The 25181-nt window shown below is 58.9% G+C and overlaps 1 protein-coding gene across 3 annotated transcripts; it reads left to right on the plus strand.

Moving 5' to 3' along the window:
* The first annotated feature begins 746 nt into the window (after window positions 1–746).
* On the plus strand, window positions 747–25181 carry TNKS1BP1 (tankyrase 1 binding protein 1). Of its 3 annotated transcripts, none has more exons than XM_027045572.2 (12): window positions 747–912; window positions 3917–4025; window positions 5074–5707; window positions 7109–7178; window positions 11078–12481; window positions 14453–16536; window positions 21988–22354; window positions 22613–22763; window positions 22875–23011; window positions 23759–23916; window positions 24161–24233; window positions 24727–25181. In XM_027045572.2, exons 2-11 carry the CDS (start codon window positions 3932–3934, stop codon window positions 24219–24221), a joined length of 5160 nt encoding a protein of 1719 aa, XP_026901373.1. In that variant the 5' UTR covers window positions 747–912; window positions 3917–3931; the 3' UTR covers window positions 24222–24233; window positions 24727–25181. The 3 variants fall into 3 exon arrangements, with proteins under 3 accessions (XP_026901373.1, XP_026901374.1, XP_014932921.2); XM_027045573.2 differs by lacking the exon at window positions 747–912 and adding an exon at window positions 953–1024; XM_015077435.3 differs by lacking the exon at window positions 747–912 and adding an exon at window positions 3438–3591.

Here is a 25181-nt window from a genome sequence, read left to right on the forward strand (position 1 = left end):
CGCAGTCCTCAATCACCTAGGAGTCAACGGTCTTCCAGGGCTTTAGATAATGGAATCAGGAGTGACTCGCCCCCTTGCAGCGGGGAGAATGGAAACCTGAGCCTGGAGAGTGGTGCGTGCGTGCGTGCGTGTGTGTGCGTGCGTGTGTGTTGAGGGGGGTGTGGGTAGGGGTGCAGGAAAGCTGTGCAGTATGTGTGAAGCTTTTGTTCTTATGGGAGGCAAGGGGTATACCAGATTTTGAGGTCGAGAGGAACTTCCATCCGCTAAGGGGGCAAATCAGAAGATAAACGAAGACCCGCTAGGAAAATAGAGCTTGCAGTCGTCCTCACCGCGGCTCTACCTCCGAACTGATACACGTGGAGCGGCCACGTTGGTACGTTCTCAGGTGTTTGCCACAGGAAGCCTCTCCAGTCCGCCAACGGTTCCCTTCTGTCTCGCCGTGACTCTATGGTGCTGCAATCAGTGCCGGCCGCCGGGCCCCAGTGGTTCGTCCCCAGGCAGCCTCTCTAGGCAGCCGTCTCGGTTGCATTTTGCCTGACTGTTCCTAGCAGCCTAGTTGCGTCAGTTTCTCCGGGGTCTGAGCCTGGGGCAGGCCCCTTATTTGCAAGACTCATAAATAATTGGGTGCCGGGGCTGCGCCTATTTGCATACGGCCCGGTGCTTACGGCCCGGTGCTTTCTGCCCGGGCTTCCCACTCCCGGTTTCCACCGGCTCATGGATATTCATGAGGCGCTCTGGGGGCGTGGGCCTGGGCGGAGCTAGGGGCGGGGCCCCGCCGGGGCTCGCTCTGGCTTGGTCCCGCGGTGACGGCGGCAGCGGCGGCGGCGGCGGCGGCGGCAGCGGCAGCGGCGGCGGGGACTGGCATCGGGGCGCCGAGCCCGAGCCGAGCGGAGCCGGATCCCGGGGGAGCGCGTGAGTGCGCGGGGGCGGGCAGGAGGGCGAAGGAGGGGGCGGGGTCCGGGATAGGGGCGGGGGAGAGGCATGGAAGGAGTGGGCGCTTTCCTGCCGGGACCTCGGGTTTGAGGTAAAGGGGGGGGTCATCAGGAAAGTTTGCAGGGGCCGGGGGTGCAGGGGAAGCTGGGGTCGCTGGGGAGCTGGCGCGTGTGCGTGGGGGCGGAGGGTGCAAGGTCTGGAGCTCGTGCTGCCCGAGCTAGAAGAAAGGGGGGAGGGGGCGAGGGCTTGAGGCGGGGCCGGGGGCGGGCGGAGCTGCTCGAGGGACCCCCGCCTCTCCCTCCCCGGGCCTGTGCTCGCCCCCTCTCCCGGCTCCCTCGGCACGCCCCCAACCACCCCATTCCGCCCCCACCCGGTCCGCGTCCCCAGTCCCTCGTCTGTTCGCCGGCTGCTTCATATCCAGCGCACAGGTCCTCCGCTTCTGCCGCCGCCGCCGCCCCCCCCCTCCTCCTTCTGCTCCTCCACCCGCTTCTCCTCCTCTTCGGCTGCCGGCGTCCCCTCTGTGTCCAGAGCTCCCCACTGGGCCCCTCCAGACGGCCCCTCGCCCCGGGCTGTTCCGTCTTCTCGTTGGCCCTCCCTCCTCCAGCAGTTTACGTGCTGTCCCTGTCGACCTCTCTGTCCCGGATCTGGCCGGAGATCCCAGGGTCTTTAGAGGCGACCCCGCTTGCGCCGATGGCTGTCTGGGCCCGTGTCATCCGGCTGGAGCTGCCCAGCCTCTCTCTCTAGCCCCTCTGGCGGCCTTTGCTCCCGGGGGTCAGCTAGTCTCCCCTGACTGCGGGGGGCGGGAGTGCTCAGTGCCGCTGTGATTCTTCAGCTTTTGGCTATGGCCTTGGTCACCTGGGTTTCCTGGCCGGGGCCTCTGAGCTTCTCTGGCCCTCGCATTTGGGGAAGCCGAGGGCCCCACTTCATTGCTGCAGCCCCTCATACTGTAGAGGTGCCCATCAGGGCCCCAGGTAAAAGGGTTTTACATTTCTTGGTCAGTTTGCCCCTATTTCTAACCACCCACACCATGTCCCTTGTAATAGTGTTCAAGGACAAGGAAACAATCTTGTGTTTTTTTAATTTTTTTTTTCCTTGCCGTGTGCCCCTCCCCCATGCACATTGGGACTGGCTCTGCACGGTTCTCATCCACCCCTGGTGTGCAACCCTCCCTTGTAGTTGGCTGACCGAGGATGGACGGTACTGGGTTTCTCTTTACGCTCTTCGTGTTCTCTCCTGTCTTAGAAACAAGCCGGGGCAGGGTCACATGTGAGGGGTGGGTGAATTGTGCAAAGGCTGGGCCACAGAGGTCCCTTCTTGGCATCTGGCGCTGCCTTCCCAGGCCAGCTGGAGTGAGTGCTGAGGAAGGCAGTGCCCCTTGCAGGTGGGAGAGTGTTGGGTGGTCCTCAGGGCTGTGTGCATACCAGGTGATAGGAAACCTCTTCCTTCCTTTGGAATGAGACAGGCAGGGGGCTCTGGAGCCCGGTGGTGGTGGTGGCGGTGGGTTCTTGTGGGTGGGATGGTGCTCCAGGAGTCAGAATGGGAACTGAGGAGGTAGTGGAGTGTCTGAGGAGCAGGTGACCAGACTGGGGCCCTTGGGAGTGAAAGAATGGTCTGGAATGCTGGCAGCTTGTAGCCTGGGGAAAGGACGAGGTAGTTACCAAGGATCTTCCCTCCTTGGTGATACCCAATGGAATCATGCTAATAGTGGCCGACCTTTATTGGATACTTTTTCCGGGTTAGGCATTGTGCTAAGTTTGCATGTACCTTCTCACCTGGGCCTCCCACCTGTCTCATTAACTCCTGTTTTTACAGAGGGAAACAGGCTTAGAGAAGTAAGCAGTGTGCCCCAGGTCACACAGCTGGAGAGTGGTAGACCCACCCAGCGTCTGAATCCTGGTATATCAGACCCCCAAGCTCCTGCTACCGGCTTAGAGGAAGGGCATCATTTGGTCCCTGCCATAGGGCTGTGTCTCTTGGTTTAAAAATTCTTCTTCTGTCCCCCTTAATACCCCTCAGGCCAACCCTGGGCTGGTGAGTGATGCCCAATATCCCCTTTTCATCTGCCTTGGTTATCCCGCCCTGACTGCCCAGAGGGGAACCCCAGGGAGTTTCTCCCCCAAGCCACCCCACCCCCCGGATGTTCTCAAGTCCTGTCCCATTCTCCCAGCCCAGGCCTGGGCCGGCTCCTCCTTCCTCTTGGCGAGGCTCTGGAAATCCAGTGGGAGGCCATTGCTATGGCAACAGGACTAGGCCCTGGCTTTACCTCATCAAATTCCAAGCTGAAGCCAAAGCGATTGAGAAATTAAAGAAAAAAAAATGTATTCCAGATGTTTACTTTTTATTCCTTATTTTTCCGTGTTTGGATGAGACAGCTCCTGAGGCAGGCGGGCGGGGCGTGGGGCAGGGATGTGGAAGGAGGAGGGGAAAGAGGGGGGAGAGGGAACCACTCCCAGCTGCAGGAGGGGGGGGGGGGACAGGGTGAGCGGGAAGGGGGGGAGGCAGGCAGTGGGGCGGAGCCCCAGGTTGGGGAGGAGCGGGTTTTTCCCGTCTCCCATGAGGTGATTCACGGAGAGACCTCAGACTTCGCGGCCCTCTTGCTCCGGCCCTGAGTGGATACCTCAGGCAGGGCTGCCGGACCCAAGGGGTGCCTTGGCAACGGTAAGTGGGGTGTCTTGGAGAGTTTGCCAGAGGGAGCAGTGGGCGGGTCCCTGAAGCTCCAGGACTCCGGGGTTAGGAGACCGGAGTTGAGAGAGCTGTCTGGGACGAGTGGAGGATACGGCTGCCGGGGACCTCCCTTGACCTCCCCCAGCCCCCTCTGAAGTTCCTGCTTCCGGTCCCACACTCTGCCCCTGCTGGAAGGACGCTTCCCTCAGCCAAGCCTGCTGCCAGCTCGCAGCCCCTGTGCCTTCTCAGTCTCTTGCTCTCATTTCCTGGGTCTCCGGCCACCCCGCTCACACCCCTCGGCTCCCCAATTCTCACGCAGGTTCTGCCGCATGTGATGAAAGTGTCGGCTCTCCGGGAAGGCGCAGCCATGGCTTCCCCACCGCCCCGGGAAATGCAGGAGGAGCCGGTGTCTGCTGGCTCGGAGCCAGGTACCCATGGGTGCTGGGTGGAGCAGGGTGGCCCGGAGGAGGGTGGGGGCGCAGCAGCGGAACCCCTGCTCTGTCTTGGAGGGGGCGGGGGAGCGAGAGTGGGAGGCACACTGAGGCTACGCAGGATGAGTTTGCGAGGTCATTCGCTCCCGTCGAGCCCTTTCAGACCAGGTTTGAGAACCTAGGTCCCCAGCAGATGAGAGCAGACTGCCCTTCGAGGTGTGGTGCGGATTAAACCATGTGTTCTGCAGAGGAGGAAACTGAGGCCTAGAGGAGAAATGGTGTGCACCTAGGGGGGTTTGAACCCAGACCTCCTGGCTCTGTGTCTAGACTCCTTTCTTGGGCTGGGTCCAATGAGTGGGTGATAACAGGATTCTATTAGCAGGGCCATGGCCATGAGTAATTCCAAGTCTTTTATTTGGCAATGGAATGCCTTATGTAGAAGGTAGGTTTCTGGTCTTGTTTTTTTCCTGTAGCAGGTTTACTTCTGTTTGGCTTAGGTCAATAGTAAGTTTCATTCCTGATCACACACCGGATGACAGTGGGAAGGTGGCCTGGGCTGTGTACTCTGGGAGGGGGGTGGAGTAGGGAGCCAGAGTGGAGAAGCTGAGCTAGGTTTACTATGGGTGGTGGAGCAGTACAGTGTCATGTAAGAGGAAGGGACAGGACTGGGGACATGGTGGCCTGACTGCTTGATGTGGGCAGGCAGGCATCCATTTATTGGCTCTTTTGTTCATTCATTAGTGTGTTCGTTTGATAAGAACATTTGCTAGGGTGCAAAGGGGGCTATAAGGAGAAATTACATGCCAGCTGGGCCCTTAAGTAGCTTTAGCTTGTAAGGGAGATTGAGTAATGTTTTTGAAATTTGGAGATGGGAGAAGGTGCTTCTGAGATGTGTATGGATGATCAAGGAAGGCTTCATGGAAGAGGTGACATTTGCCCTGTACCTAGAAGGATGTGAACTTTCGGAGTTTGTACAGGGTGGGAGATGAAGTTCTGCTTCCTGGATCTTCTGACAGACCCCCAACCAATCCTTTCCTTTCGGTAGGTGACCCTCGGGCCAAACCCCCCGTCAAGCCCAAACCTCGGGCCCTGCCTGCCAAGCCAGCCCTGCCTGCCAAGCCCAGCCTGCTGGTGCCTGTTGGGCCTCGGCCCCCCCGGGGCCCCCTGGCTGAGCTGCCTTCTGCCCGGAAGATGAACATGCTCGCAGGACCCCAGCCCTATGGTGGCAGCAAGCGTCCCCTTCCCTTTGCACCAAGGCCTACGCCTGAGACCTCTACTGGAGGAGAAGCCACTCGAGAGACTGGGAAAGAGGAGGCCGGGAAAGAAGAGATGCCACCTTTGACACCCCCAGCTCGATGTGCTGCCCCAGGAGGCGTGCGGAAGGCCCCTGCCCCCTTCCGTCCGGCCTCAGAGCGCTTTGCAGCCACCACAGTGGAAGAGATCCTGGCCAAGATGGAGCAGCCTCGGAAGGAGGTCCCTGCCAGCCCTGATCGCCTCTGGGGCTCCCGCCTCACCTTTAACCATGATGGCAGCTCAAGATATGGCCCCCGGACGTATGGTGTGGCCACCGGTCCCAGGGATGAGGACAGCGGGACCCTCTCCAGGGGATGCTCCCAGGAGGTGCCAGCAAAGTCTCCCAGCGAGTGCCAGGAAGAGCAGAGCAAGACCCCTGAGGAGAGGTGAGCGGAGGGAGGCATCCTGGAGGACAAGGGGGTGGCTTTATCTGGGACTGTGACCTTCACGGTTAGGTTAGTTTGGGGTCAGTGTGCTATGAGTGCAGGCGGACCCTGGTCTAAGTCACAAAACACTCCCCTGGTAGATGGTGTCAGTGCTGCTGTTTTCTTTTACAGAGCTGATGTATGTTAACGGTGGAATTCAAATGTACTGTATGGAAGTTTATTTTTAGTTCTTTTTATCCGGAGAGTTGAGTTTGCCTCATGTGATTGACCGCCATGCTATTTGATGGAGAGAATATTAGACCTGTTTTAGAGATGCAGAAACTGAGATTCTAAACGACTTCCCGTGGTTCCTCAGCAAATAAGGGACAGAGCTAGGATTTGAATTCAGGTCTGTTTGATTCCAAAGCTTGTTCTCTTTAGTGCTAGCTCCTACTGAGGTTGGGACAGCGTGCAGGTGCTGGTGTGTGTTGGGGGTGGGGGGGGCGGGGGGGCGAGGATAGGATCAGCAGGGTGCAGTCTGCCCACAAGGAGGAGTCTGATAGAACAGCTATGACACGAGCACGCCTCGATGCCAGTCCGGCCAGCATCCGTGCACAGAGGTCACGGCCAGGTTGGAGACTGTGGGACGTGCTACAGTTGTCTGGGGTTGGTGCCAGTGTAAAGGAGGGCTGGCCAGGAGGTGCCCCTGGGAGTGGTGGGCACAGGCTCCCCTCCCGTTCCTACTGCTGTGAAGGGCAGGGCTCCTGTGGTCTGGGCTGAGTCCCAAGCTGAAGGCCCCTGCCCTACCCTGCCCCCCAGCCTGGCCCCATTCTCACCTGAACTTGCCTGGAGGGCAGGGGCCTTAGTTCATCCTTCTTCATCCCAGGGGTCCAGGAGGTCACACGCTGCCCAGGCCCGTCTGCTCTCAGACTTCCTCCCCTTCCTTGCTCTAAGCAGAACTCAAGAGGAGCAACTTCAACTTTGGAAAATCACTCTTCCCCCTCTTCCTCCCCCTGCAATCCTTCAAGAAGTATTGGCAGGGCAGCCGGGACCAGCTGCACTCTTCCTGGCTGGAGGAGGACGTTAACCCCTTATGGGCTAGGGGAAGGAGGAGCTAGCTTTTTGGGAACCACTGAGGGGCCTGGGCATGCAGGGTGCTTCTCCTAGAGGAGTGGGTGGGGGGGCATTTAACCCTTGATGTGCAGGTAGGGAATGGGCACTGTCTCCCGGGGCACTTTCTCTCTGGAAACGACACTGTTTCTCTGTCCTCAGTGATTCCAGGTGGGGCTCAGTAGTAGATGCCTGGGGGGTTTGACTTTGGGGGCTATTGAAGTCACTTCGGCAGACTCTCCATCCAGTCTCCCCCTGGTCATCAGTGGCAGACTGCTCTATTCTCTGCCTCCATTTCTTGTTCCCTCACAGGAATGCCCCTTTGGACCTGGCCTTCAACGGGGACCTGGCTCAGCCAGCCAGCTTGGACCCACCTGCCGATGTGAGTCAGCCTCCTGTTATGAATCAGAATCGTAGTATTTTAGAGCTGGAGGGGTCATCTCTGAGATCATTTGTGTGACCTCCTTGTGGTGTAGATGGGGAAACTGAGGCCTGTGGAGGAGGTGGCTTGCCCCACCCAGGTCTGGCCCCAAGACTCTGATTTCTTGACTCCCAGGCCACTGTTTTCAGTCCTCGAGGTGGTTAAGTGTGGTTCAAGCTGTGAAACTACTCGTTACAAGCAGTAATTATAATATTTATAACAACCAGCCCTGATCAGGTATCTGTGGCGTGTTGGGCACGTCCCAGGAACGGTGACTAACTTAGTCCTTATGAGAACTCTGGCTGCTGGGCCCTCCTGGTCCCGTGTGAGGTGTGGGGATGCCACGGCTCACCCAGGTTTGGCACCCAGGGGCTGACGCAGGATCTGAAGTGCCTGATTCCAGTGTTCTCCCTGGTTGGGCTGTTTTCTCGGGGTTCAGATGAGGACAGTGGGACCCTCTCTAGGGGATGGTCCCAGGAGGGGCCAGCAATGTCTCCCAACGAGTGCCAGGAAGAGTAGAGCAAGACCCCTGAGGAGAGGTGAGTGGCTGGAGGCAGCCTGGAGGACAAGAGGGCAGAAGCAGGTGTTCCCTATTTCTTCCCCACTGCTCCCCACAACGTGCTCAGAGGATGGTCAGCCTGCTCTCCCAAGTAACTGAAACCCCTTCTAGCTCATAGAGCCCTTCTGGCCAAGGGCTGTCCTGTCTCCCCACCGATGGAGACCCGACCACATTCCCTCGTCCATCCGACAGATACTCACTGAGCACTTACCGTGAGTCGAGTGCCGGGGACACAGCAGAGAACAAAGCGCACGGCCTCCTGCTCCCAGGGAGCTCACCCAGTGCAGGGAGGCAGACACAAGCACAGGCATCCCTTGAGCCCACAGACTGCAGTGTGTCACAAGTGCGGGAGTCCCGTCGAGGCAGGGAGCTCTGGGCCCAAGGCAATGAGAGAGGCCTTGCTGTGAAGGTGAGGGAGTGAGCTGCATGGGCATTTGGGGAACAGCGTTTTGGGCAGAAAGAACTAAGTACAGGAGACTTAGTACCTTCCTGGCAAGGAAGCCAGGATGCCTGGATTGCAGTGAGAGAGGAGGAGTTGCCTGCCAGCGAGGTCTGACAGCTGGTGGGTCGGGTGCAGGGTTGGATGGTGTGGAGCCTCACAGGCCACTGGAAGCACTTGGCCTTGAGTGAGGGGAAGAAGCCACTGAGGGGTTTGGAGGAGACCAGCGACCTGGTGTTGGCCTGGTCGCGAAGCGTCATCTTGGCTGCAAGGAGCCAAGAGCGGCAGCGGGGACCAGTGGGGGCATAAGCCTGGTGGCTGGACCCTGGAGGTCGACTCTGGATAGGGTTTAAAGGTGAGGCGGGCAGGGTTTGCAGGTGGCTTGACAGGAGAGCGAGCCAGTGCAGAGTCACAGATGACGGCAGGGCCTTTGGCCTGTGCAGTGGAAGGGTGGCGAGGCTACCATTCATTCAGGTGGGCACCTGGAAGGGTGAAGCAGGATCGGGGGGATATGAGGAGTTTGTTTCTAGATTTGCTGAGTTTGAGATGTCTCTTCGATGCCCCAGTGGAAATATTGAGGGGGCAGCTGGACAGTTGTCAGCATACAACGTGGCAGTTAAGACGGGCAGGTCACCATGGGGGTTAAGGTCACCAGAGGAGCCGGGGAGGCACAGGAGGGCAGGGGGCCCAGGCCCCATGTGTAGCAGGGGAGACGAGGAGGAGATGGGGGAGGTTGGGGTGCTAGAGGCCACACAGAGCTAGCAGCCACCTTTGGGGCTTGAGGAGGGCATGACCCACGGTCAGATGCTGCTATCAGGTCAAGGCAGGTGAGCCCTGGGAATGGGATTCAGCTACAGGGAGGTCATTGGTGACCTTGACGGTAGCATTCGCTGGCCGGGTGAAGGGAGAAGCCTGTCTGGAGGAGGTTCAGGAGAGAACAAGACAAGAGGAACTCCATGGATAGAGAGTGAATGTAGGCAACGCAGTCAAGAAACCTGGTGGTAAGCTTTAGAGAGAGGTGAGGTCAAGAGTGTTTTTTTTTTTTTTTTTTTTTTTTTAAGACAGAAGACATAAGAGCAGTTTGTGTGCTGGTGGAAATGAGCCAGTAGAGAAGGAAAAATCAATGATGCAGGGGAGAGAGAGAGAGCTCTGAGCCAGGACCGCTCACAAGCATAGGAGGGGAGCATGGTGCTTGGGCTCACACGCAGGCAGTAGGGTGTGAGGGCTGGTGGCTGATGGGGGTGGCAGGTGATGTTGGGGTTTGAGAACACCAGACACAGAAGCATCCCCTGGGAATGTGGGCACGTGAGGGGAAGTGTTAGGGGACGGCCGGGGGCTCAGGGCCCGTTTGAGGTCCTGGAGGTTTGAGAGCTGATCAGGCGGTAGGGAGATCGGGCATCTGGCTTGTTTCCTGTCCTGCAGCCACGTCCAGCCCCAGGTACAGCTGCGGGGAGGTGGAGAGCTGGGTGGAAACGTTGCATGGAGGTTGGTGGGGGGAATTGTGGAAAGAAGCGACTTAAACACCACCGAGAAGTGAGGGCAGGAGGGGAACAGGGACCATGAGAAGGAGGAGGGTTAGTAGGCTGTGCTTCCTGGAGGCAGAGGCGTTTGAAGGATCAGCGAGGTGGAAAGAGGTAGCGGGACCCATAGGAGGTGGGAGTGGGGAGCGGACACTTGAGTGGAGATTATAGAGGGGCTGCAGTTACCAGTGAGGACAAGGAGTAGAGTATGACCTGGGAGAGGTGGCTCACAAAATGACCATGCAAGAAGGGGTCAAGGAACGGAGAACCAGGATGCTGGAGGGCTCTGTAGGGGCTCAGACAGGAGGGGTGGTGGGTGGTGTAGTTTAGGGCGTGCGGTTGAACACTGGAGTTGTATGGAGAGGAGGGAGGATGGGGGCAAAGGAAAGGGACTTGAGAAGCAAGTGGGACCTTCTCTCTCCCAGACCCAGTGGGCGATGATGCGGGAGAAACCACCCCGTTGGAGGGGGTGGCAGGGGAAGCGTGACCCCTGGGGAGCAAGGCTTCCTTCAGTGTCTGGGGACAGGCCAAGGGTTGCAGTGGAATGCCAGGATGCCAGGCGCTCTGCCCCTTCCTCCTCTCCCAGACCCCTATCCCATAGCGTCTATTTTTTCCGTAAGTCCTATCCCGAGAGGCCCTGTGCACAGATCTTATTTAATCCTCACCTAACTTTGAGATGGATGTTGTTGCCGTTAGCCCCAGCATACAGATGGGAAAGCGGAGGCTCAGAGATACCACCTCACCACCGTATGGGAGGGCATACGGCTCATAGGAGACAGTGCCGATGACTCCAAGCCATGTGCTTTTATGTCCCTTGGTGCCTTTTGCCTGGATCCCGAGGCAGGACCTGCCTGCTTCCTTGGGTAGCGCTGGGATGTGTGGATACACAGAACGGGGTGGGGAGCGCCACAACGCCCCCTGTAGCTGCTCCTGTGGGTGGTCTGGCTCCACCCTGGGCTTACAGACCTGCCCAGATGGCAGATTCCCCATTTTCCTTCTCTGTTTGTCAAGCCGGGGTTCTTGACCGATGCACCACAGATTCTTACATCCTTAGGTGAGCTTTGGGAGTTGGGGGGGGGGAGGGAAGATCTGAACCACTGGAGATGCTGTGAGTGAGGCTGTGTGCATTTTCTGGGGAGAGGGCCTGGGGGGTGGGGTCTGCAGACCCTAAGAAGCATAAGATGCCCCAAAATAATTCTCGGGGCTTCCCTTAGCTGCCCTGAGAGGCCGCCTTCTGAATTCCTGTTTCCTCCTCTGGTCTGTGGAGTTGAGAGTATGAGGAAGCAGCCAACCTGGGGTCTCTGTGGGAGGGGAGTAATGGCTCTTGACCTTTCTCTTGCAGGTCTTCAAGCCCTGGGGCCCCTCGAGTCCAGGCTCCGCCTCAGAGAATGGAGGCTCCGCCAGCCCAAGCCTCCCCACTGAAGTCTCAGGCCTAGCCCCAGAGTCTCCCCGACTTCACTCACCTGCTGAGGGGTCTCCCAGACATCACTCACTTGATGAGAGCTCTCCCCGCCACTCTCAGCTTCCAGAAGTCCAGAGTCCTGCAGTTTCTGGGCCCTCTCCCTGCCCCTCTGTGACCCCAGCAGCCCCAACTGTAGCCCTTACCGATGAGGGTCAGAGCTCCGACTGCGCCCCGAGCTTAGGGTTCCCTGCTGAGGAAGCCCCAGAGGCCCCTGCAGCTGGCAGCCCGGCCCTTGAGAAGGTCTCAGGGCACCACAGCCTGGGGCAGCCCCCGGCTACCTCTGCCCAGCCCCTGACTGAGGGGGGTGAGTTGCCGGATCTTCCTCGGACGTTTCCATCTGGGGATGTGGCAGCCAAGGGTGACATAGATCTCCGTCCCATCAGCCTGGCTCAGCGCCGATTTTCTGAGGGTGTGCTCCGGCCGCCTGGCCAAGACCAGGAGAAGCTGGGGGGCTCGCTGGCTGCCCTGCCCCAAACCCAGGGGAGCCAGTCTGCCTTGGATCGTCCCTTTGGGAGTGGGACAGAGTCCAACTGGAGCTTGTCACAGTCCTTTGAATGGACCTTCCCCACTCGGCCTTCAGGTCTTGGGGTGTGGCGGCTGGACTCCCCACCTCCCTCCCCCATCACCGAAGCCACCGAGGCCGCCGAGGCTGCTGAGGCTGGTGACTGGGCTGCATCCAGCAGAGAGAAAGGAGTGTCCCAGCAGGGGCGAGAGACCCAGTCGGCTCCAGAGGGGCCAGGAATTCCTGGTTCCTGGGTGCAGGTGGATGATCCAGGCATCTCCCCAGCCCAGAAGGGTGATGGCGAGAGTCAACCTCAGTCCCCAGTTGTTCCTCTCAAGCCCTTACCGACACCAGGGGACCCACCTGGAGTGGCCTTGCTGCAGGCAGAGGAGAGATATGAGGAGCGGGAGCCCGTGGCTGGACAGGAGTCCCTGCTCCCTCTGGCCACCAGGGAGGCTGCTCTGCCCATCCTGGAGCCGGTCCTGGGGCAGCAGCAGCCAGCACCCCCCGACCAGCCCTGCGTCCTCTTTGCTGGCACCCCTGACCCCCAGCAGGCATTGCCTGCTGAGGAGGAGGCCATGACCTTGGCCCAGGCTGAGGCCACCCAACCCAGGACAGAAGCTCAAGATCCCTGTAGTGCGTCCCCCGAGCCTGCAGGCCCTGAAAGCAGCTCCCGCTGGCTGGATGACCTCTTGGCCTCGCCACCACCTAGTGCCGGCAGTGCAAGGCGGGGAGCCGGGTCTGAGCTGAAGGACACGCAGGCCCCAAGTGCCTGCTCCGAGGTGAGGACAGGGCCGCAGGGAGGGTGGGGGCCTCAGGGGATGGAAGCCAGGGCTTCGGTGTCCAGAGCCCGGGATGCCGCCGTGAGCAAGGCACCTGTGGATGTGCTCCTCATGGCTGGACGGTCTGGCAGAGCTGACAGAGCAGAGGGTATGGGATTGATGCTTCAGCTTTAGAGTGAGTTCGTATCCAAGTCGCGCTTCCGCCGGCTGAGTCGTCTTGCTAACTCTAACCTCTAAGCTGCAGAAACCTTTCACCATAAGAACATTTGCCTCTTAGGGTGGTACCGTAGGGAATATGAAATGTGCTGAGCGCAGTGCTTGACATATACTGAGCGTTCAAAGTGCCCCTTTACAAACAGTATCAAGGAAGGCAACGCAGTGCAGCTGTTTAGAGCTTGGGCTCCGGAACCAGACTGCCTGCGTTCTCTGCGGTTGGCCCAGATGTGACCTTGAACAAGTTACTTTCCTGTGCCTTGGATTCTGCCTCTGTAAAATGGGGGTAACAATGATGAACTCTCCCTCACGGTGTGATGGCAAAGATTAAATAAGTTGTAATACGTGTAAAGTACTAAGAATAGCACCTGGCTCATCAAGAGTGTTTACTGAGTGTTGGCTTTATGACTGTTGTTACCCTTGAGCTCAAGACTTGCCTTGCAGATAGGAAGCTCGGGGCCCAGAGAGGGCAGAGCCTTGTGCGGGGTTGCCCAGCAAGTTGGTGGCTGGGCCTTGATCAGAGCGCCAGCTCCCTGGCCAGTGCCCTTTCTCCTACCAGGCTGCCTCTGAATTTAAGGGCTGGGGTCCAGGTGGCTTTTGAAACGTAGTTTTCGAGGCCAGCCTGGGCTGGTAGGGGCGGGGCTAGAAGGAAGGAGGAGCCAGGAGGCCTCTGGGGGCAGGGGGTGGAGGGGTAGAGAAGGAGGAGCAGGAAGGAGTTAAGACCGGGCTGGCTCCTGGTAGGTGTGTCTGTCCAGCGCTGGGTGACTCAACTGGCTTCTGGGCGGGGCTGCCAGAGCTGCAGCTGCCGTGGAGGGAGCCGGGCCAGGGCAAGCGGGAGCCAGAGTCGTTGGACAGGTCCAGGCGAGGGGAGCGGCCCAGTCCCGTCCCTGCACTCGGCTCAGCCGCACCCAGCAGCCCGGGGCGGGCTGGGGGCAGGGGCCATGGCCCGGCTCGGGGACCAGGAGCCCAGCGTGTCTGTCTTGGAGAGGCTTTTAGCCAACGCGGCGCTGCGGGACGAGGCGGGCCGGCTCCGCAGCCCTGAGCCCAGGGCTGACCCGCCTGAAGGAGTGAGTCAGGGAGTATGGGGTTGGGGGGGTGGTGGTGCAGGGGGCCCTGGGCCGGCTTTTTCCGCCTGTGGCAGCTCCTGTCCCTCCTGTCTCCTCCAGGGACAAGGCGAGGGCTGTGAGGTCTTCCTGGGAGGAGCCAGGCAGAAGGGCACTTTCCTTAGGGAAGAAGGGCCTGGGAACTTACAGGGGCGAGTAGGGGCAGGGTCAGGGTCAGACTCTCCACCTGGAAAGCAGGTTGTGGAGGGGCTTTGAGTCTTGACCACCCTTCATGGAAACGTCACTCCTTCCACACCCCTGTGAAGACCACTCTGCTGGCAGCCTTTCTCTTGGCGCTTGGCCAAGTGTTACCCAAGGGCCTGTAAACATGACCATGGGATCATTGATTGAGTGTCCATATTGAGTGCCCCTTGCATGCCAGCCACTGTGCTGAGATTTGGCTTAAAATGATCTTGCTTAATTCTCCCAAACCACCCCAGGCAGTAGGAATTCTTCCCATTTAAGGGTGAGGACCCTGGGGCCCAGAGTGGTTAAGTGATTCGGTCAAGGTCACACAGCTGGGATCTAGACCCAGGGTTTCTTTTGCTAACGTGGGGCTCTCTGGACTAGGCAATGCTGATTCTCATTCTGGACTCCCACCCTGATTGACTCTAAGCATTGTTTCTTTGTGTCTGTCTCTTTTTCTGATTCCTAGGGACTCCTTGGCTGGGCCCAGAAAGATCTGCAGAGTGAATTTGGAATTACAGCAGACCCCTCTCCCAGCAGTTTTAGTCCTTCCCGCTGGTCTCAAGACACTTCTCAGGACTATGGCCTTGGTGGTGCAAGCCCTAGAGGGGACGCAGGCCTTGGAGAGGGGGACTGGACCAGCAAGCGTGGGCAAGGAGCTGGGGAAGCGAGTTCCAGGGATTGGGCCAGCAGGTGTGGCATCGGCCAGGAGGAGATCGAGGCTTCCAGCCAGGATGGGAGTGGAGTGTCTGCCCCAGGGGGGCCCGGGGCCCAGGACTGGGTGATTGGAAAGCCACCCCAGCTTGGCACTCAGCAGAGCCAGGAGGCAGATGTTCAGGACTGGGAGTTCAGGAAGAGGGATTCCCAGGGCACCTACTCCAGCCGGGATGCAGAACTCCAAGACCAGGAGTTTGGGAAGAGAGATTCGCTGGGTACTTACTGCAGTCGGGATGTAAGCCTTCAAGACTGGGAATTTGGGAAGAGAGATTCACTGGGTGCTTATGCCAGCCGGGATATAGATGAGCAGAACCAGAAATTGGGGAAGAAGGACCACCTGGCAGACGGGCAGGACAAGGAGTTTGGGAAGAGAGATTCTGCAGAGCAGCCAGATCAGGATTTCGGGAAGAGCGCCTGGATGAGGGACTATAGTGGCCACGGCAGCTCCACAGCCCCTGGCCCCCAGGACAGAGGCTTCGGAATGAGAGCCCTGAGCGCTGGCTTCAGCCCTGAGGAAGCCCAACAGCAGGATGAGGAGTTTGAAAAGAAGGTTCCGAGTGGCAGAGACAGCCCGGGCCAGACCAGCAGGGATGCAAGCCCGCCCGAAGAGAGAGAATCAGGGGGCCTGTTCAGCCCTGGCACCCCTCAGTCCCAGGACGGGCCGCTGGGACAGAGAGACCAGGGCAGCTGGCACGGTGGCGGGGCTGGCCAGGATGCTGGAGGGCTGCAGGGGGCGCAGCAGGCAGGGGGCCAGAGCCCGAGCGATGCTGGCCGGAATGACAGGGAGGTGGGCCTGCGAGGCTGGGCGGGCGACTTCAGCCTTGGTGTCGTACCCCAGCCGGAGGCTACCTTCAGCCCGGGGCAGCGAGACTGGCGAGGCGACTTCTGCGTGGAGGCTGCTGAGAGGGGCCATCAGTTTGGCATCATCGGTGACGATTGGGCGGGAGGTGTTGGCCTGAGCCCTTCTGGCCAGATGGCAGGTGGCCCCTTTGTGCCTCCAGAGAAGACCCCGACCGGGCCTGTGGACTGGACCGACCAGCTGGGCCTCAGGAACTTGGAGGTGTCCAGCTGTGTGGTTTCCGGGGCCTCAAGTGAGGCCAGGGAGGAAGCCGTGGGACACATGGGCTGGTCAGATGAGCTGGGCCTGAGAGACGTGGACCTGGCCAGCCGTTTGGAGGCTGGGGGATCTGAGGAGCCCAGGGGCATTGGGGTCGGGGAGAAGGACTGGACCTCTGATGTCAGCCTGAGGAGCAGGGATCTGGCTGGTGTCGGGGATGTAGGGGGCCCCAGCCAGGCCAGAGAGAGTGGCGTGGGGCAGACCGACTGGTCAGGTGTGGAGGCCGGAGAGTTCCTTAAATCCAGGGAGCGTGGGGTGGGACAGGCAGACTGGACCCCCGACCTTGGGCTGAGGAGCATGGCCCCGGGGGCAGGCTGCAGCCCCAGAGAACTTGGGGCGGGCCAGGTAGACTGGGGCAGCAGTCTGGGCCTGAAGAATTTGGAGGTGCCATGTGACCTAGAGTCTGGAGGTTCTCGGGACTCACGGGGGTGCGGAGTGGGCCGGATGGACTGGACCCAGGACTTGGGACTCCGGAACGCAGAGCTCTCGGGGGCCCCAAGTGAAGCCAGGGAGCACGGGGTAGGAGAAGTCAGCCAGTGCCTAGAGCTGGGGCTGAGGGACAATGGTGTCTCGTCCCCGGGCCTGGAGGCCCGAGAGCTGGGACCTGGCGGAACCAGTGGGCCAGAGACCCAGGGTGAAGACCACTCCCCCCTTTCCCTGGAGAGCTGCCCTGAAGAACCCGGGATGGAGATGGGAGAAACCCCTGGCTTTGGAACCAGGTAAGGGAGCCCCATCCCTGTGTGGGAGGGAAGGTGCAGCCGCTGTATGAAACCCTGCAAGTGTTTTTGAGGAGGGAAGAAACCACTTTCCCCTGAGGACATTTAGGGTTTGGAAAATGGAGATGGTTTGGACTGTGAAGTTTTAATTTTTGAGGTGGTGTTCATTTGCTGCCCATGCTTTAGGCTTCCTCGGTGCTTCGTTATCGCGACTATCCTGGAAGACGGGGTGTGTCTTGTGTTCTGGTGCCCAGGTTGTGCCCAGCACCTATTCCCCAGGCCTCTTGGCCCAAAGCCGCGGGTTTTCCCAGGCTGGGGGATATGGATGCTTTTATGGGTGTCGGAAGGATTCTGCGTTCAAAATCCTGTGGCCTGGGCCACTGCAGGGCAGGACTGGAGTGCACAGTGGCACTTGTTTCTTGCAGAGATTAGGGGCATCTTGCCTGCCCTGTCATAAGGCCCAGAATAGCAGACAATTTAAGAACCTGAAGGTCGTAGGGACCTGGCTCCTGACCCCATGATCTTGGTCTCCATGCATGGAGTTTCTGAAAGGGAGCTTTCCAGAGGAACAGACTGGTAGTTGTTGACGAGCCAGCTGCAGTCTGTCTCAGGGATTTTTACATTCTGAAATCAGTGGAGGTGATTTCACCCCTAGAAAGGGTACTAAAAAGCCATCGTGTCTATTTCCTTAACATTTCTGTTTATTGAGATTTGGTTTTATTCTCTTGACCGAGTAGAAAGTTCTACATTTCGGAAGAAGCTGGATCTTCTCACTGGGCAGTCGGGTGGGGGCTGTGTTGTGAGTGGAAGGGGCTGATGGTAGTGGAGGGGACAGGGAAGGGTCCAGAGGGAATCATGGGGTGTGGACAGGTTTAGAGAGGCATTGCAGCTAAGGAGAGAGAGAGAGAAAAAGGTGGGCAGAGCATGGGTTGGTGATGAAGGCTGCAGGAAGGGGTAGGTGCACAGGGTGGGGAGTGTGGAGGCCCCTGGGATCCAGGATGAGTTCCTGGACGTCTCTGAACCTGGCTTTCGAAGGTTAGCTTCGGGAAACCTTACCATTCCTACGCCCTGTGGTTGCTCCTGGTTTCTCTTCCCGAGAGTCCACTCTACAGGGCTTAATGTCAACTGCACATCTTACCTCGTTGACCTTCACAGCTGCCCTAAGACGGGGAAAGGGATTTTTATCATCTCCAACTGGGTGTGACCTGCTTACGGCCACACAGCAGGGCTTCCTTCTGATTTGCACATTGTAAATGCTGTCAGGTGTGGTTATGTTCAAGACTCCCAGATTACCAAGGAGCAGGACACACAGCCCTCCACCTTTCCCCTCCGGTTGGGTGGCTGTTGAGAAGGGGAAAGCGGGAATATCTGGGTTGGGGAAGAGGAAGGTAGGAGCCGAAGAGGAAGGGAGTCCTTAACACTCAGGTAGCCTAGCCTCTATCACACCTTTAAGACGCTCTGGTTTTCTGTCTGTGTTGCATGTTTGGGGAATGCTGTGCACTCTGTGGCCATGTCGGCGACCTCGAGTGTTTGTGTATGGGCACGTGGTAGCACATGAAAACACAGCCACAAGGAAACCTGTTCGCCTTTCTCTAGTGCAAGGTTTCCCAAGCTTATTTGACTAATATCCAAAGAACTTGTGTTCCGGGCATCTGACTTAGGGAAATTCTCCACCCTGGAAAATTGCTCTTGGAAGGCAATTTTGGAGGTTCCCCTGGGAAGTCCTTGAGGACAGTTCCGAGTAGTCTGGGTTTGGCACCATGTGCCAGGCTTGGGTACTGATTCTGCCACCGCCTCTGTGACCTTGGACACGTTCCTTCTCTTCCTCAGGGCCTCCCATTTCTTGTCTGTATGTTGGGAGTGCTTTTCTCCGCAGACTCTCAGGGTTAAGAGTTGAAGACACATGTAAAGTGATAGAAACCTGCCTGACATGTGGGTGAACACTGAAAAAAGAAAATGCTTGCTACTTGTAATTGTATCTGATGTGCAAATTTGGATTGTAAATTTGAGCTGTCCGTAAAGTGAGGCCCTTGCGGACATTTTTGTCATCGTCTCTGTGCGGGGAAAAGGTACCCCTGATGGCAGGTGGTCCTGTCCAGCACAGCTGTGACAAGACCTGCATGGGGGTGAGAGGTCATGGGGAGCTCCCAGGCCTCTCCTCTGTGTGTAGGGCCACCGTTTTCTGGTGGGAGTGGCTCTCTTAGGTCCCCCAAGAGCTCATGCACTGTCCTCTCTTCTCCGTGGCCTCCTGGTCATCTGCTCTCCCTCCCTGGGGCCCCAAGTGGTACAGAGACCTCTTTGTCATTTTGGGGTCTTCATAGAATCTGAGATGATCCTGAGAGATCATTGAGGCCAGCCCCCTCATTTCATGGGTGGGGAAACTGAGGCCCAGGGAGGCAGCATGACACGTACAAGGTTCACAGCTGGTGATTATGACCCCCTTGTATTCCGTCGGGCCCCAGCCTTGTCGTCCTCTCTGGGCACTTTTCCTGTCTCTCGCGGGTCCAAGCCAGCTGCTGCCCATTTAGACACATCATTCTAGCTCCAGGCTTAAGCCTCCCTCATTTTGGGCCTTAGAGCCTTGAATACTGGGAAGCTGATTTTTTTTTTTAATTTTTATTTATTTTTATTATTTTTTAAATAAATTTCCTAATGTTTTATTTATTTTTGAGAGAGAGACAGAGCAAGAGGGGGAGGGACAGAGAGAGAGAGGGAGACACAGAATCCAAAACGGGCTCTAGGCTCTGAGCTGTCAGCACAGAGCCTGATGCAGGGCTGGAACCCGTGAACCAAGAGATCATGACCTGAGCCGAAGTCAGAGGCTTAACTGACCTCGCTCCCCACACGCTCCCTGGGAAGCTGATTTTGTGCACATCTACCACATGCCATCCCCTGGGTTTGCACCTGGAGCAGCAGTCAGGAGACCCTAAGTCCAGATGGGGTGAGGGTTATAGATGGTGCAAAATGAGATAAGTCCTCAGGCCAGGAGCCCGTGTTGAAGGATGATTATTGTAAAAATTCGTCAAAATTGAGCACACATTTCCAACATACTGCCTGCAGACCCAGTGAAGTATAGCTATGTTTTTTTTTTTAAGTTTATTTATTTTGAGAGATGGGGGGTGGGGGTGGGGTGGAAAGAGAGTAGGAGCAGGGGAGGGGCAGAGGGAGAGGGAGAGAGAGAATCCCAAGCAGGCTCTGTGCTATCAGGGCAGAGCCCTACTCAGGGCTCGAATTTGCGAACTGAGAGATCACGACGACTTGAGCCAGGATCGAGAGTCGGATGCTTAATGGACTGAGCCCCCCCAGGTGTCCCTGTGTAGCTACTTTTAATCTCCCCATTTTGCAGATGAAGATGCCGAGGCTCAGAGTGGACAGGTAACTGCGGGCGTAGTGGGGGTTGAGCCCGGATCTGTGCCAGTGTAAGCGCTCGGCACAGGCTCCTGACTGCTCTCTCCTGATTCCCTGCCAGGGAGGAGCTGAGGTTATAGGTGTTCCGGGTGCTCAGAGGCAGGAAAGCTTCTCCTGAGATGGGGGTTTACACAGGGATGAGGCATACCACATTCCCCAGTGCTCTTCCCACCCTCCCCTCCTCGTGGCCACCCCCAGAACCCACTGAGCTCATCCCCTGCCCTCTGCCCACGGGACTTAGGGCCAGATCTTGCTCTGGATGTGGATCTTTCCATCCACCCATCCGTTTCACATCCCCTTCACTCAGGGCCTGCCCTCAGCCTTGTCTCGGCCTCACCCCAGGGAGAGGCTCTGGGCAGGGCCTCCTCAGGCTGGGTGGGGTGCCGCCGCTGCCCCCTCCCTTCCAGCCTCCCTGATTCGGAGCTGCAGGGTGAGCTGGCTTTGGCCCCCGTCCAGGGCTGCTCCGTTCTGCCACCACCCCCGCCTCCTCCCTCCTGCCCAGACCGCTTTAATTTCCATCTGTCAGCAGCTTGTGGAAAGACAGACTGACACACGTTCTCTCTCCTGCCCTCCCCTCTTCCGGCTCGCTTCTGACTCACCTGCCCCACTCCCCTCCCCTTGGGGAACTCTCCGAGGCCTGGCTTCCAGGCACTGCCCCTGCCAGCCTTTCCCACGCCCGGCCCCCGCCCCCCCCACCCCCCGCCCCGTGTGTGTGTGTGTGTGGTGTCAGTGTGTGTGTGTGTGTGTGTGTGTGTGTATGTTGGGGTGTGGCTTGGCTGTGCTTATGGGGGCTGGGCCCTAGATGTACCTTGAGGGAGGGGTGTTGTGTGCGTGGGGTGTGTCCATATTTTAGGGGGTGGCGGCTGGCCCACACACCAGCTCCTCGAGTTGGTGAGCGTGTGTGATGTGCCCGTGTGTTGGTGCTGCTGTGTTTTGAAGGAGCGGCAGGCGGAAGATGCACAGGCTGAGTTGAGAGGCAAGGTGGCCCAGCCTCTTCATCACTGGGCAAACATCTGCCTTGTCCTGCTCCTCCTGGCCAGGCCCGGGCCCACGAGGGGCCCTTCTTGTCCTCTAGTTGGTCACAGACCTGGTGGGAGCTTGGGGGGCTCACAGGGCTGAGGAAGGGTAGAGGCGTGGGGGAGGGAGCGAGCCAGCTTCAGAAGAGGAACTGCAGGGAGACCGAGTGGAGAGGCAGTGGGGGAGCTCTCCGGGCAGAGGAACGGCTTGTCCACGCACACACACAGTGGTCCAGGAAGGCCCAGCGTGTTCTGGGAGTCCCTGGCTGTTCCTTGAGACTGGGGCACAGGAAGGGAGCAAGTGGGGGCTGAGGGCTGAAGATGTTGCACAGCCAGACCAGCCAGTGCCTGCCTCATCCCAAGGAGAGTTGGCTGCCCAGGCAGGTGCCCCCAGGAGGGGCACGTTGACAGCATGAACAGTAGCTGCGGCAGCAGTAACGACGGCTGGCTTTGTTTGATGGGTGCACGCTGGGTGCCAGGTGCTGCACTTTGTGCTGTGGTTCCCATTTCACGCCCCAGCGACTACAGAGGTAGAGGACCCCGAGACTTTTGTGGGTGGAGGGACTCATCTGAAGCCTCAGTGGGGCACCTGGGTGGCTCATTCGGGCTTCGGCTCGTGAGCTTCGGCTTGTGTTCCTGGGTTCGGGCCCCGCGGTGGGCTCTGTGCTGACGGCTCAGAGCCTGGAGCCTGCTTCGGATCCTGTGTCTCCCTCTCTCTCTGCCCCTCCCCTGCACATGCTCTGATTCTTTCTGACTCTCAAAAAAATAAAATGGTGAAAAGAAAGAAAGAAAGCAAGCCTTAGTAAGTGGCAGACCCGGGATTTGAACCTGCCGGGCTGCCCAGCTTGTCCCCTCTGTGCTGTGCTGTACAAGGCTCTGACCGTGTCCTTCTGGGAGGAGGCTGGGAAAGCGTGGAAAGGAGGGAGAAAGAGAGGTGGGGGTAGGGGGCACAGATACTGTGAAGTGAGCTTTGGGGGAGAGAGGTGTGACCTCATGGGTGACCTTGTCCTCTGGTCTGTCTCCTTTGCAGTCCTGGCAGGTGCCCGGCCCGCTCCCCACCCTCTGGCTCCCAGGGCCTGCTGGAGGGGATGCTGACTGCCAGCAGCTCCAGGGCGGCAGCCCGTAGGGAGTCGGCAGCCTCGGGCCCCAGGGGCCCGTTGGAGGAGGAAGGAGCCACAGCAGGTGCTGACCAAGGGGAGCCCCTGGAGCCTGGTGGGGACCCTCTGCCCTCCTGGAGGCCGCAGCCTGACGGTGAAGCCAGCCAGACAGAAGAGGTGGACGGCACCTGGAGCCCTTCAGGGGTCGGGCAGGGCGAGCAGGGCCCGACGCGGCCCCCTCGGCGGCCCCCCCCAGGCCCTCCTCCCCGTTCTCCCAGTCAGGACTTCTCCTTCATTGAGGTCAGTGTAGGCTGAGCCCGGGGCAGTGGTTGGGCTGTTGGGGGGCAGGTGGGTGATGCAGCTGGAGCCTCGTCTCTGGAGCCTGAGCTGTGCAGAGCCCTGAGCGCTGTCAGCCTGGGAGGCAGGAAGGGGGCAGCAGGTGAATCAAGTGAACAGGGGCTCTAGGCCGCTGGGGGGGAGCAGCTCATAGGCAGCTGTTGCTGAGGTGTCTTGGGGACGGGACAGCAGTGCCAGTGGTGTTGCCCTTGTCCCGAGCAGGACACCGAGGTCCTGGACAGCGCCATGTACCGGAGCCGTGCCAACCTGGGGCGCAAGCGTGGGCACCGGGCCCCGGCCATCCGGCCTGGGGGCACCCTGGGCCTGTCAGAGGCGGCAGACTCGGAGGCACGCCTGTTCCAGGACTCCACGGGTAGGTCCCTGTCTTGTTTCCTGATGCCCGTGTCGCCGTCCGGGAGCCGTGCGAGGGAGGGGTGTTGTGGGCTTAATGTCTGTGCTGAGTTCCCCCTCTGGGCCCTCGCAGAGCCACGAGCTTCTCGGGTGCCGTCTTCAGACGAGGAGGTGGCAGAGGAGCCACAGAACCGCCGGACACGGATGTCCTTGGGCACCAAGGGGCTGAAAGTCAACCTCTTTCCTGGCCTGAGTCCGTCAGCCCTGAAGGTACCATCTGATCATTCAGCCGGCACGTCCAGCCAGCTAGCCACCTTGTGTCCAGCCTGTCTTCTGTCCGTCCGTTCATCCGTCCGTCCATCCCTCCCCTGGCCCCTTCTTCCCGTTCCTCCTGCCATCCTGCTCTCCCTGCTGGCCCCTGTGCTGCGGGCTGAGTGTGGTGGAAGGAAGCACAGGGCATTCGTGTTACAGAACTTCCTGGGGTGTGGGAGACACAAGCCTTGGCCCTGATTAGCTCTGGTGAAGGGAGAGGGAGAGGGAGACGTGTGACTGGGGAGGCACAGATAAGGGGCTGGGCCTGTTCAGAGACAGAGGAGTTACTTCCTGCGGCCACACTGTGTGGGATGAGAGGGTATGTTGGGGAAGGCCTCACATAAGTATTTGAGCTTTGAGGCATGTATAGGAGCTGGTTGTGGAGGGTGGGGTGACGGGAGGTGTTCTAGGCAGAGGGAACAGAATGAGCAAAGGCACAGGGGTGAGAAGTCACCACTGGCTTTGTCCAGCCTGGTGAGTCTGAATCGAGTGTAGCAGTATCTTCTTGAGGACCTACTCGGCGCAAGGCACAGCCCCCTTCTTGGAAACTTGTCTTTAAACGATTTCCCATCGATCTGGGTGAAAGCACTGCAGAGGGGTCCGTGCCCGTTTCTGGGGACTGCGTCCGCTTGGGAGCAGACCTTGTCCTCCGTGAATCCCCCTGCTTGTTCCTCTGATGTCTCTGCATTCGGGCTCATCTCATAGGCCAAGCTGCGCCCCCGGAACCGCTCAGCTGAAGAGGGGGAGCCTGTGGAGAGCAAGCCGAGCCAGAAGGAGTCCGCAGTGCAGCGATCCAAGTCCTGCAAGGTCCCAGGGCTGGGGAAGCCCCTTGCGTTACCTCCCAAGCCAGAGAAATCCTCAGGGTAGGTGACCTCGACTGGCCTCACTGGGTTGGCCTGAAAAGGGAAACCCCGCTTTATGGAAGAGGAAAGCTGAGGCTCTAGAAGGGGTCGATAAGCCCTAAATTCACTGTTAAGTTGGCACGAGAGTTCCGGTTCCTCGGTGAGGCCTCAGCCCGCCTCTTCCGGAGGATTGCTCTCCCTACCACTCCTCCCTCTGCTCACCTTTCCTGAGGTTTGCCTGTGACCTTTGCCCTGTACCGTCTAGGTCCGAAGGATCATCGCCCAACTGGTTACAAGCCCTGAAGCTGAAGAAGAAGAAGGTCTGAGAAGTCCTCGAGGTGAGGGCGGATTCCTAGGCTTGGGGCCTGTCTGGGACCTGGGGGTGAGTAGGGCTTGCCCTGGATGGCTCAGGAGGCCCTGTACCTTGTTCTAGGGGTTTCTCTGTGAGGCTGGCAGCAGGCAGTTGGAGCCAAGCTCCAAGACCTGGTGGGCCTCTTGGCTTCCCCTAGATCTTGCCCACAGAGCAGGGTGTTGTCTGGCCTGGGAGGGACTGGGAGGAGGGCGCCCATCCTGCCTTCCTCCCTGGGCCCAAGGACAGTTTTTCCTCCTCCCAGCAGCTGGCCCGAGTGGGGTCAGCCAGCTCTTCTGGTCTGGGACTCCTGGGGGCACTCACCAGGCTCAAAGCCCCCAGCTGGGACCCTCCTCACAACTGGGCCTATTGGCTGGGAGAGCCAGGATGGATGTGGGGAGAGGAAGCCAAGGCTGAAGAGGCCCCTCTGCCAGCCACTTGCGTCCCACCCGCTCTGATCTCTCCCCCCTCCCCCTTTGCAGGTCCTTCCCATCTGGCAGTCTCAGGCAGTGCCCATTCCTGTGGGGTCCCCGGCGAGGAGATGACTGGAGCCCCACCATGCCCCAGGCTGCAGCCTCTGTCCCCCTCCACCTCTGAGGAGCGTCTGGGGAGGCACATTTATGCACTTTGTATCCCCTTCCTGACACCGCCCCCCCCCCCCCCCCAACTGACCAGATTCAGGCATTAGTGGTTGAAGGTTTTGGTCCCCCCTTCCCGCCTTGCTCTCTTCACACCTCCCTCTCTGCTTCCTCCTCCAGCCTCCCTTGGGTTTTCTTTTGATACCAATTTATAGCATTTTTTATAAAAGCCTTTGATTTTTGTAATGGGCGGAGCCCTGCCCCAGCCCCACCCCAGGTCTCCCTCCGTCCTGCCAGGTGCCCCACAGAGACCAATAACATTTTGCCACTTGAAACAATAAAGTTTTTTGGGAATTGGT

This window comes from Acinonyx jubatus, chromosome D1, assembly GCF_027475565.1.
Source record: "Acinonyx jubatus isolate Ajub_Pintada_27869175 chromosome D1, VMU_Ajub_asm_v1.0, whole genome shotgun sequence".
Classification (NCBI taxonomy): Eukaryota; Metazoa; Chordata; class Mammalia; order Carnivora; family Felidae; genus Acinonyx; species Acinonyx jubatus.